We start from the raw sequence: 13,661 nt of genomic DNA on the forward strand, positions 1-13,661 counted from the left end.
TAAACTTGGTTCTCATTCAAGCCCTCCATTTTTACATATCAAATTCTCCATGTTGCATTAGATTTTGTGGATGAAAGAGTGAGCAGATACTTAAGGAAGTTCTGGTGTTATTAACCTTTCAATTTTTCCGTGGAGTCAAGAGTTTTGCATGGTTGGATGAGAAAACAGAGGCACAAACTTTACTCAACCTGGTAGAGGAATAACACTAATCTTTGCGACAACTTGCAAAAACTAAAAGAGATGTGTAACTCATTGGTTCTCAAACTGGGGTCCGTAGAGACTTCCTGGGGTCTGCAAAATAACCAGATGAAGGATGGCTAGAGATGCTGTGTGATGATCGGATGAAGAACATACCATTCATCAGCATCAAGTTCATGGACCAGTGCGTTATTGCTGATAATCTGAGCAAATAACAGTGACTGCCCATCACTCACTCACCAGTGCCTCATGACGCAGATGCTTGCAACTTGCTAATAACTGAAGTAATCCTTGCCGAATTGCCATATATCTCAACGAATCAAGACAAATTAGGCATTCATATCTTCAATTTCCCCCACCCGCCATTAAAACTGCATCTTTTTTCACTTGCACACAGCAAAACAATTTGACTGTGACAGCTGAGGTAGGAGAATGTTTGCATAGTAATATAAAACATCTATACAAGGCTGTCAGGGTATTTGGTATAATTTGGAGTTACTCTGTGAGTTTAAGTTAACATTTTGCACCTAAGTGGTGCAAAATAAAGCCAGCTTCTGCTGATCCTCTATAAAGGGAAGACTGGTTAGGTGGGAGGTCCTTGGCCAGGACATTAAAGTACCTAGTGGTTTTGAGTTACAATAGTATAGGTCCCTTTTGAAAATGGAGAATGATTTACAATGGGTATTGTCAAACATCACACCAAGGAGAGACACTCTGCAGTAAGAAGCAGGCACCCACACCTCACTGATGTCTGTAAATAAATACCAGTTTTCTTTAAAGGAATTATTAAAACACAATTTACCATCTGCAGTTTCATTGAATATTCTAGTGTATTATAATTTAGATAGAGGTGGTTCATGATTACTAATCCATTTGTAAGAGGGTCCTTGAACCAGATATGTTTGTGGACCACTGGTCTAACTGATGGCACATCAGCATGTCTACTCTACAGAGACAGCATGAAGTGACCTCAGCAGTAACATATTATGACAATATTTTGGCTCAACTCACTATTTTAAGAGGATTCAAACCTTAACATCTTATCTGAAGCAAGCAAAGAGCAATGATGCTTTTGATGATTAGTACCATGTTGTTGCTAGCCTGATTTGCCACATCCACTTTTTATATCTAGATGATTTGTAACAGGATTTTATTGATAAAACTGTTCCAATTCAAATTTGGTTAATCTTCTTTCAATAAATCATGTTTCATAATAATCAAATAATTATCCTCACTTGTTCCGTTCTGTAAATACATTTTGAAAGAAATTTGTAATTGAAAAAAGTAAAGACAACCAGGTGATGCCTGGTGAACTTCACTCTAACTTCCTGCAATAAGGGTCAATTTACATGAAGGTTGAAAATCCAGTGGGTTTATTGTGAACATCTTAAAGTGAACCAACTCACTAGAAGGAAGCAGAGAAATGTCAAAATGTTAACACTTGCAGCCAGTCTGTACTTGGAGGACCCTCCCAATAACTATCTACAAAGACATTTGTTCATAATGTGAGACTGCTCTATAAAGTATGAGTATCCGCTCCCAAAATGAAATGCTTTGTCAAAATGTCTGTTCAAACTGAGACAATGTAAACAAAATACCAAGAGAAGTGTAATCAATTTCCTTACACTATATTCGCATTAACCTTGTTTAACAAATTAAGGCAGGTGTTGCTGCTCATTGGTATGGCTAGGGTAATTAAATTTGGCGATCAGCTATTTCAGCAATCAGCCGATAAGTCGGTGGCCATTTTTATCTGTCGTTATCTCTAGTACAAAATTTAGACTCTGAGCCTAGTTCCTTGCCACAGTGTAGTGGGGGGTGATTTAAACTTGGACGGTTGGGTAGGAAAAGTTCAGTATTATGACTTAGAGCAATGTTACTAAGCTGGTAGAACAGATACAGAAGGTTTATTAAAGAAAAATACAAGAAACAGGAAAAGGGTTCTGAGATAGTGAGAAATAAAAACACTTGTAGAAAGGGCATGGGACATATAAAGGAGACACTTATACAAAGGGTGGTAGAAGTTTGGAACTCTTTCATAAAAGGCAACTGTTAATTTTAAATCTGATATCAATAGATTTCTGTTAACCAAAGGTGTTAAGAGTTTATGCAGCGAAGGCAGCTATATAAAGTTACACCACAGATAAGCCATGATCTCATAGAATAGGCTCAGAGGTTAAATTGTACACTCCTGCTCCTATGGTCCTATATCAAAAACTTAAAATAAATAAACTTGTTCAAAGAATAAAGGATCAATGTTTCAAATAATTGAAATCTGGATTCACGGATACATATGTGAATACACAAAGCATCAAAAACATTGGAGAGTTAGCAGCACTGATAAATACGCAAGCACAGAATCTTATGATATATTGCAGACATAACAGAACTGCAAATCAAAAATTTCATGTTATAACATTTTCAGGAGAGACAGAGATGGATAAAAAAAATGACAGAACAGCAATAAAGAATTATATCTCAGATACTGCCCTGAGGCTAGTTTATGATAAAGTCTGTATGGATGGGGTTAAGGAATAGAAAATGAAACAGTACAATTATCTAGACATAAAAACTAGGAAATAGGCCATTTGGTCCCTCAAGTCTGCTCTGCCATTGAACAAGATCGTGGCTGGTCTGATCGTAGGCATAACTCCACGTTCCTGCCTGCTGTGCCCCTTAGACCTCAGCATCCGCCCTATCAGGCCCCCCCAGAATCTTCTATGCTTCAGTGTCATCTCTCATTATTCTAAACTCCAATGAGCATAAGCCCAACCTGCTCAAGCTTTCCTCATAAGACAACCAATTCATCCCAGGAATCAAAGTAGTGAACCGTCTCTGAAATGCCTCCAATGCAAGTATATCCCTTCTTAAGTAAGGAGTCCAAAACTGTATGCAGTACTCTAGGTGTGGTCTCACCAATGTCAAGTACAGTTGTAGCAAGACTTCCCCACTTTTATACTCCATCCACTCACTGTGTGCATTACAGACAACTAATGGGGTTGAGATGGTGGGGGAGAACATCTGATCACCGAGATGTATACAGCACAGTATTAATGATCTTTCCTATCGCAGGATAGGAATATTGGCATAAGTATAATAATTGTGGACTGGGATGTGCATTTCAGAATGCATGCAAAGAATAGTATGCTTCACAGCTAACAAGATGATTGCACAATTTAGTTCTGGAAAGTGAAGTGGGGCAAATAACTTGTGTAGAACAAGTGAGAAACAGCAACCACAACATAACTAAATTCAATGTAAAAATGTAAAAGGGTAATAAAGAGACAAAAGACTGAGATAGGGCAGGGACTGACCCAAAATAACCAAGCAGAACATTTAACAGGATGACAGGCAGCATGTAGGATGGGGACCAAATTTTCAAATAGGCAATACATAGTGTTACCAAATTAAGTATATTTCCAGGAAACAAAATCAGAGCATAAGTTTCTGTAAAGTTGTTTAACAATACAAAATAAAATCATAAATACAGAATGTACTATGGGAAGGTAAAATGAGATTATTAAAAAGGCTAGTAAATAAGAGGAGACAAAACTTTCATGCAAATATAGAAAGAGGGTAGTTCGAGACAACAGGACTCAGAGCTGAAGAGGGAAATCTAGCTGTGGAGGATGAAGGTGTTACAGTGGAGATGTAACATGGATTACTTTGCAACACGTTTTACAAATGATGATGGAATGATGAGTACAAGTGTCACCAGAAAATGTAGAACAGCTGTTAAAAAATGTATTCTATTGCACTTGACATCAAATCTCATATTCCATAAGCTTTTTAACAACCTTATCAGCTTGACATGCTGCTTTAATATCCTAAGCCTTAATCTCAAATCCTTCTGCTCTTCCACACCACCAAACTTTCCTCCACTTGGGAAGTTTAATTATTATTTACATTTCTTGTACCACAATATACCACCTGGTCTTTATTGACATTGCATTCTGTTTGCCATTTTTCTGTCCATATTTTCATCTGATCAATGTGCCTTTGCTGTTTCCTTTGGCCCTCAGAATTACTTATTATGCCTTCAAATTTCTACATGAATCCCTCAAGCCCAGGCGCATCCCATCTTTTCATGTGAAGGCCACATTTCAATCTTTTCCTCACTCACAGGGTCAGTGAGTAAATTTCAGAAACACAAGGCATTAGAAACTTATCTTGCTATTAATCAAAGCAACAAAAACAATGAGCATTTTTATGAACAAGCTTCCAATGAGAAGACTAATTTATTAGCTTACTTTCTCGTCACTATATCGAACACTGATTTAGTGAGATATCTGGCATTGCTTTTGCTTGCACAAGTAGTCAATGTCTGCTCGCACGTCAATGTAGCGATGCAGATTATTCCGTATAGACATCCGTCTGTCAGGGGTGATCTTGATTGTTCTTTGACATTTATCATTTTTGAAAAAAAGCTGTTCACAACAATACGTGCTGTTGAACAGTGCAATGAGTCAAAGGGCATGTTTTGATAGACTTGGATAAGACTCTGAGGGAACATTGACAATAAATTTTAGCCATAGTTGTGGTGGCAGTCAAAGCAGTCGACTGGCAATAGCTACAAGGAAAAATTACTGTAGGTCAACTACTGCTGATGGCTGTTCAGCGACTTCAGCTGGATCGACTTTGAGTGAGCAATCACCTCAGTGTGACATTTCATCTGCACACTGGATGCAGCAAAATTCCAAATGCATTTACAAGCAAGGCATTTACAGTCTCAATACACCCAAACACTTGGAAGAAATCTCCCCTAATAAGGGCAGCTGGGTTGATGGCTCCTACAATCAAATAGCCACCAAATCAATACTCACTGTCCAGGGTTACATAAAGAATAATGATTCGGGTGAGAAACCAAAGGGCCTCTGCATACTCCCTGTCCAATTCCACCTTCCACAAGTCATCACTGGCAGTAGAGAGGTGGTAAGGAAAGATGAGAGAAATACAAATGAAAAGTAACTTAAAATTAAACATTTGAGCAGTGTAAAAGTTGTTTTAAACAATTCCCAAAGTTACTATTCATATTCAAAAACATTATGTACAAAACAGGACGAACCCTGCATTTGTTACACCCAATTTACCTGCAAAAGGCTGCTTTTTCTTCGGGGCCACGAAGCACTGAGAGCATAAACCTGATTGTACAACTTCAAGTGAAGCATTTTTGGTGATAAATCTGAAAATGCAAGCTCCAGATCGCCTAACTCTTGCCAGCTACTTTTTAAGCCTGTTGACTCGTACAGGCTGGTTTCATTTGTACTCATCTGATAAAGAACTAATATCCTGTAATTCTGAGGTGGGATAGCAACCTATATGAAATTAACTCTTTCATCCTCGCATGCTCACAGCCTTCAGATTTGAATATGCAATGTTCGAAGAGTTGCAAGATATTTACATGAATGCACCTGGCACCTTCTGTCAATATGTTTCCCCCATCGAGATGTGAAACTCAAAAACAGAATTCGTCATCAATGGTGTGCGTTAAATATTAGGATCCAGTAACAATACATCATGGAGCTTGGAGCCCAAAAGCTTTCTCCTTTATTTTTTCTTCACTTCTTTCCTTTGTTTTTTTCTCCACTCTTTTCATCCATCGGTTCTTTACCAGGTTTTCTTTTGAGCACTGAGCCTCCACTTGATGTAATCCTCCCTTCCAACCCCCGTCTTGTTCTCATTACACTTCATATTAAGGAGGTAGAAAGAATATTTTTATGAATAACTAGATTTTATCTGTAAGATTTTAATTGGACTAGATGTTAATAAGCAGTGTTTTATATATCACACTACCTTGTTTACAATGCTATGGCAGCAACGCTTTCCTAAATCCAGGATCTGCTCACCTGGAAGGAGCTGCTTAATTTTAAATACGTCTTAAAATGCTGCCAGGTTAAGTGGAAGCTGGTTTCCTAAAGATCTCAGCTGCTATACATAAACCAGAGACACTCAGGGCAAGAACCTATTACCCATAAATAAGCAGAGCATCACTGCATTTAATAAGGCAGCAAGAGGGCAGATTGTTTGGAAGGAATAAATGCTACATTAAGAATACGCTGTTATTAAATAATATTTTCCTTTTTATATCCACTTTTAAAAAAAAACCTAGGTCTTATTTGAATATAGTTTAACTTTCAATAGGAAATGAATGGGCGCCAATGTAACTCAAAATTACAGGACACTCCCTTTTAAACAGCATTTCATCCTCAATTCAGACAAATTACGTGATCACTAATCCACATGAAAGGCTTTATATAATCATAATTCCATTCTTCAGAAGGCAGCAACACATGAAAAATTAAAGTAGATACAAGATAAAATAGACACGAATATTTAAAAATTTAAGTTGGAGACACAAGAGAAAGAAAACTTTACAAACACTACATCAAATGAGGTATAATTAATACTTCTCATATGATCACCCTTAATTTATACTTGTAGAGCCAAATGGCATGCTCCTAAAATTTAACTTCAAATTAGTTCATGTGCCAAGTAGCATTCCACTGTGTCCAAACCTTTAAAAGATTGAAGGAAACATCTGTTTCCAGTCAACCAGCTGGAATTTTGTCAGAGAACAAGTTTCAAGACAATAGCAATTATCTTGCTACTTGCAGGCTAATCCATTTTGCAAGATGGTTGAATTGCAACAATTTTTAATGAGGCATCTAGCTTGAAAAACCACAGATAGCGGCATCACCAGAACCAGAAAACAAATTGATTTCCATCCTAATTATAAAGATCAAAAATGACAAACTCATGACTGTTTAACCATTCATCACCAGATCTGGTTGGACCACATTCAGCATTATCAGGACCTGCCCTCCTCTGCCAAAACTCTGCTCCTAGACTGCGCATATAAGCCCCAGCTTCTTTTCTCCACTACCAAACATCTCTTTCCTCCTCCTCAGTCATCTCCAACAAGTGTGAGAGCTCATAGACTTTTGTCAAAAAGACAGAGACCATCCCTTCATTTCCAATGCCTACTAAACCAAGGTTTCCCAAGTCCCCTATCAATCATCTGCACCAACACCTTTCTTATTTTCTCTGATTGTCTTCTCTAAGCTAATCAAAATCCTGCCCCTTCAATCCTATTTCCACAAAATAAATTACCTACCTTTCCTCCTGGCCCTCAAGTGAACTGACATTGTGAACTTCTCCCTCTCCTCAGGCATTTTCTCACTCCCTTTCAAATTTATCACCATTACCCCCTCACAAAAAAAACCTAACCTTGAACTCCTCTATCCTTGCAAACAATAGACTATCACCAACCTCCCATTCAAATACAAAGATCCCGAATGTGTTGTGGCCTTCCAAATCAGTGCCCATTTTTTTGGCAACTCCATATTTGAACTTTTCCAATCAGGTTTCCATCCCTACCACAACACTTAAAATCAACACTCAAAGCTCCCAAAATCATAAATACCATCCTCCCATACCTCCTCACCTTTCTTCACCTCTACAGCCTTTGCAATGGTTGACCAGGTCATCCTCTCCAGATCCTCTCCTCCATTATGACTGCTCTCGCCCTTTTCTATTCCTGCCTAACCAGTCAGTGCTGGAGACTCTCCTGGCTCAATGGCTCTGCCTCCTGCTTACACCTAGTTACCTCTGAATTCATTCTTTGCCCTCCATTTCACATTTACTTGCTGCCCCTCTGCGATGCCAGGTTCCACATTTAAGATAACACCCAGGTCCATCGCTCAGCATCTGTTACCCATGTTTCAACATCCAATCCTAGATGAGCCATAAGTTCCTCAATGAAACACTGCATATACTAAAGCCATTATTCGTTAGCAATTCCACCCTCTACCCCAAGCCACAAAAACTCTTACATTGGCTATCCGTCCACCAATGCCCCAAAATTTTAAAATTCGTCCTTGTGGTCAATTCCCTCTGTGATCTCACCCTTTCCCACCTCAGTACCCACTTCCAGCCTTACAGCAATAACTTGCACTATAAGACACCTTAAACAAATCAAATAAGCCCAGGTACTCTGCAGGACCACTATCAGACAAAAATGTGACACCGAGTTACATGGCATGGTGATGGAAATTCATCCGCACTCCTCCTATGCTGGCCTCTTGCACATCTCCAATTTTCATCAATCCACTTGTAGTCATGTCTTCAATCGACTGGGCTCTAAACTCTAGAATTCAGCCCTTTAATATCTTGACCTCCCCGTTCTAACATTTTCTTATGTGGCTTTTTGGCCAAGTTTTTGGTCACCATTCCTGATATCTCTATGTAGCTCTGTAGAATTTTGTTTGACAACACTGCTGTGAAGTGCTTTAGGATGTTTTATTACATTAAAGTCATTATATAAATGCAAGCTGTTGGTGTACAGCGTTACTCAATATTGAAAAATAACACAAGCAGCAGTCATAGGCCTTAGTCATTGCAAAGGATTGCTGACGCGCATCTCTTTGAAGCTGGGTGTTGGCCTTGAGTGATGGACATGTAGACTGCAAAGGTAACCTATATTGAAGTGGAATCTCCAAGACAGTGAAACAAAAAATAACACTGAATAAGATGCTGAAGAGAGACACATGTTTCCGAAGCTTTTCATATTACACTCATCAGGACAAATGCAAGGGTGCCAAATTTCAAATGATCACAACTTATACTACAAGCTCTCGGGGCTCCCAGAATCTTCATCAGAGTTCCACTGAGCATTTGTTCCTTTTGAAAACAGCAAGAGTGTTCTTAAGATTCACTGAAGATCTGTATACCAACTATGAAATCCCAAAATATCTTTTAGTTATAGAATGCATCAACCATTAATCTTCTGTTGACTAACAAGGTAGAGGCGCATGCCATTTTAGTAGCCTAATCTATGCATTTTGTAGAATCATAGGAGGTGGCCACTCAACACACTGTGCCTGTGCTGGCTCTTGAAAAGATCTATCCATTTGGACCACTCCCCTGCACCTTCTCCATAGCCTTGCAAACATTCCCCTTATTTATTCAGTTCCAGTTTGAAAGTTATTAAATCTGATTCCACCAGCCTTGCAGGCAGTGCATTCCAGATAACAATTCGCTGCTTAAAAATTGTTTCCTCGTTGCCTCTGGTTCTTTTGCCAATCACTTTAAATCCATGTCCTCTGGTTACCGACCTTGGGTCACTGGAAACAGTTCCTCCTTATTTACTCTTATCAAAACCCTTCAAGATTTTGAATCCCTCTACTGAATTGCCTCCTAGCCTTCTCTGCTCTAAGGGGGGCTACCTTAGCTTCTCTAATCTCTCCACAAAACTGAAGTCCCTCATCCCCAGTACCATTCTGATAATTCATTTATGCACCAAGGTCTTGACAGCCTCGCTGAAGTGTCGGGCCCAGAACTGGCCACAATTACATAGGATTACAGATGATATACAAAATGGTCAGAGTTAATCAGAAAATTCAGAAGCTCATGAGAAAACAACTTAATTTCAGGGGCAAGGAGTTACAGACAAGAGCTGAAACAGAAATTCAGGTCCAAAGTAAATTTTAGATGCCCTTTAGAAAGATTAAAGATCTCTTGAAAGATGAACACCACCTCCCTCAAATGGCTTCAGAGTATTAAACTACCATGGCATCCAACATTGTCTTCACAAAAGTTGAATATTTTAAAGATGTAGCTTACTGCGTATGTACAATACTTAATCCAAAACAGAATAGTTTGCATCCCACTTGATGTAACACCTTTGCAACTTTGAAATTCATGGAATGAATACTGTGTTCCAGGTACCCAAATATTTCATGCAAAATCCTCTGGCTCCAAAAGAAAATTATCAGCTCAGAACAGGACAAAAAAAATGGGAGCAAGAATAGACCACATGGCCCATCGAGCCTGCCCCACCATTCTACACGATCACAGCTGATCTTGGGCTTCAATTCTGCTTTCCCACCCATTCCCCGAATTACTTGATTCTCTGAGAAGCCAACAATCCTTCTATCCCAGCCTTAAACAATCAATAATGGAGCATTCACAACCCTCTGGCATAGAGAAAGTTTTTGCAGAGCTGTAGATGTGAGATTTGAACAAACACTTTTAAGGCTGAAACTACAACTTCCAAAATAGAAAGCGGTTATAGTTTCAAAGCACGCACTTTTCAAACACACTGATTTCTTTTTCATGGTCCAATATTTTTAAGTTTAAATGTTTACATCTGAATTATTTCAAAAATAGTTAAAGCTCCCAGATCAAAATCTACTCCACTTAATTTGAAGTCTGTTAATTTGATTTATTAGATCTATTTTTAAACTAACAAAGAAATAGTGTATGTTGTTGAAATTAAACACGATATATGATTGTTTTCATATCAACAGAAAAGGTATTGCTTTAAATCTAAAGGCTGTACCTATCAATATCCAACACAAGTATGCAAACCTCCATCTGTGGAGAATTAATTCCCTCAAAATTGAACCAAATATGTGGTACGCAAGAGGGACAATGTCCATCTCACCCTATAAGAACTCCTCCATTTCTGGTTAATAACAAAATGGGAACTGTTAATACAGTCACAGTATTGGCCATGTTTCCACATAAAACATACATAAAGGCAAGTTTTTTTTGCCATGATGGAGTGGACATTAAAATATATTTTTCTAAACTTGTGAAGTGACTCACCTCCATGCTATTCTTTGTAGGGTAAGCTGTTCGTTTAGACAGTAGTGACTTTCTCCGCAGCTGGTATGGGCTGTTTTGTGCACCAGGTCCTGATTCTTCCACAATCATGTCTGCAGGGACATCCTCATCTATGAATGGAGAGAGAAAAGAATTGGGTTTTTACACAAAGAATGTAGGAGGGTTTTTTTTTATTTCCTTCAAAGGCCTTTGTACCACACAAGATGTCAATCTATTCTACTGTATAATTCACCAAAACAATTCCATCTCCTGAGACAAAGTTCTACAAAAAACTTTTAATGACAGCCCCGCCCCCCCACAAAAATTTAAATTGGATAAAACTCCAGAATACTGGTAAAGCATTAGTTTGACCCCAAGTGGAGTAGTGTGTTAAGACTTTGGAGGGGGAACAGAAAAGATGGGGGATTAGTTACATGGAAAGGGTGAAGCTAAGGTTGTTCGCATTAGAGCAGAGATGACCAAAAGGAAATTTGATAGAGCTGTTTAAAATCATGAAGGGTTTAGATAGAATAAATAAGGAGAGACTGCTTCCAATGCTGATAGCTCAATAACCAGAAGCCACAAATTCAGGGTGACTAGTCAAAGAACTACAGGGTGCATGAGGAAAACCTCAATATAACAAGTAGTTAGAATTTGGAACGTGCTGCCTGATAGGGCGTGAAAACAGATTCAATGGTAGCTTTCAAAAGAGAATTGGATAAATATTTGAATGAGAAAAAAGTTGCAGGGATATGATAAAAGGGCCAGAGAGTAGGACTAAATCATTCTTCAAAAGGGCTGGCACAGATTCAATAGGCCGAATTCTCTCTTTCTGTGCTGTACTCTTCTATGATTTGGTGAATACCATCCTTTCTTACAACCTGTATTGATTCTTGAACAGTAGCCTTCCTTAACATGACACTTCAAAGGTTCCAGCAGCTGAGTAACTCACTTAACATTCAATCATCTCGATCAGCAGTTATCCTGATTAGACACAATCCCATGCTTTTCAGCTTTTGCTAAGACGCTATGTTGGAAGTCTATTGAGCATACCCACAATTCTTTTGGAGTGTGGGGAGAAAAGCAACCAGGCAGAGAAGATGGCTTCCAACCTCAAGTATTGCTTCAGGGTGGTTAATTTAGGATGCTGTATTTAACAACACAATGTACATTAACATAGAACCTTTAACATGAAAGAACAGGTCCCATGGCCCTTTTTGAGACATAATCCAAAAAAAAATGCTGTGTTATATGTGGAAATATTAAGAGGGGTGACCAGCAGCTTGATCTGAAGTAGATTTTTAAAAAGATCTAGATGGAAAGAAAGATGCAGAAGTGATTCCAGAGCTAGGACCTGCCAATGGGTGGCATGGTGCACAAAAGGACAGGAAGAGGATAGAAAAATTGAGATTACTGCTTGAAAAAAGCAGCAATGGAGTCTTGATAAGGCTTTTGGATAATGTTGCAAGGTAACAGAGGATAACTGTACGCTCATTCAAGGGGGATTCAAACCAATGATGGTAGCAGAGTAGGTCAATTGTGATGAGTTGGGGTAAGGAGAGGTGATGATGAGGGGGAAAGTACCTGGAAGCAGGAGAGGAGGGTCAAAGGGAAGAATATCTAGGTGTAAAGTAGACCCTCCTGAAATAATGGTGCAGCATATGATTTTAACATTTCGACCGACCAGAGTAATCTGCAACAAGTATTTATTGTTTACCACTGCCTCCAGACTAGCAGAATATTTGAAAAATATAGTGCCTCTAATGTAGTGAAACATCTGAAGTACAATCATAAATTTGACACTGAGCCAGTATTTTTTGGACAGATAAACAAAAGGGTGGATTTTAAAGAGCAACCTAAGTGAGGGGGAAGGAGAAAAACAGAGACATAGGCTGAGAAATTTAGGGTGGAAATTCCAGAGCTTGGGGCCTAGAGGGTAAAAGGCACAGTCACCAACAGTGGAGCAATTAAATTGCACAACAGGCCGGAATTAGGGAAACATAGGCATGAGGGTTGTAGGGCTCAAGGGTAATTCTCACAAGGGCGTGCATTTTAAACGTGAGGTATTGTCAGACTAAGAGCCAATGTAGGTCAATGAACACTGGGAGGGTAGGGGTTATTTGAATGGGACTTGGTGCGGGTTAGGATACAAGCAGCAAAGCTTTGGATGAGTTCAATCCTCAATTTCTTTGAGGAGGGTGGAACATGGGAGGCTGGCCAGGGGACCATTGGAATAGAGACTGATGGTTGTCAAAAACATCAGCCGTGATTCAAAGGCATCTGGCATGTTAATTTCAGCTGAAAAAGGAACTTGCGTTTCTGGTAACTGACTTACAAAAAAATCATGAATAAAACAAAGTTATGAAAAAGCCAAAATTCCAGAAGACTGGGTTTTAAAAAAAGCAACTCAACTAAAATTCATTTTATATCAAAAAGTCAAAACCTCTCTCTCAAATTTGGAACTCTTCCTATTATTCAAAGGTAACACTCCCAAAATATTCACTCGCTGGAAAGTACAACCACTCAGCTCAGATTCGAGGAAGAGACATTTCCAACAAATTACATTCTTTTCTCTTTCCAGCTCTATCTACGCAATAATGCTTAGAGTACTGAGGTCATCAAGCAATCATCTTCTGTAATTACAAAATTTGAAAATGGGCACATCCTTTTTCCAAATGCAGTACCAACTAGTGTGCAAGCTTTTTCTTGGCAATAGGCAAGCTCACTGATGCTCATACATGGAAATTTTCCAACGAAGATTGCCATTGGGAACAAGGTTGCTATCAAGCAGCATGAAGCAATTTTTCTGCACTCTTGCCAGGGGCATCAAGGCAAAAAAAAACTGCAACCACAATACA

At 38.8% G+C, this 13,661-nt stretch overlaps 1 protein-coding gene across 6 annotated transcripts in view; it reads right to left on the bottom strand.

The window, feature by feature from the left end:
• fbxo11b (F-box protein 11b) overlaps positions 1–13,661 on the bottom strand; it is a 132,314-nt gene that overhangs the window by 73,919 nt on the left and 44,734 nt on the right. For all 6 annotated transcript variants that reach the window (XM_078557224.1, XM_078557219.1, XM_078557221.1 and 3 more), the window contains one exon: positions 10,807–10,934. In XM_078557224.1, the coding sequence (XP_078413350.1) occupies positions 10,807–10,934 (128 nt within the window). Of the gene's footprint in view, positions 1–10,806; positions 10,935–13,661 lie in introns of those variants that run through there.

The sequence above is a fragment of the Cetorhinus maximus genome, chromosome 14 (genome assembly GCF_964194155.1).
Source record: "Cetorhinus maximus chromosome 14, sCetMax3.hap1.1, whole genome shotgun sequence".
NCBI classification, from domain to species: Eukaryota; Metazoa; Chordata; class Chondrichthyes; order Lamniformes; family Cetorhinidae; genus Cetorhinus; species Cetorhinus maximus.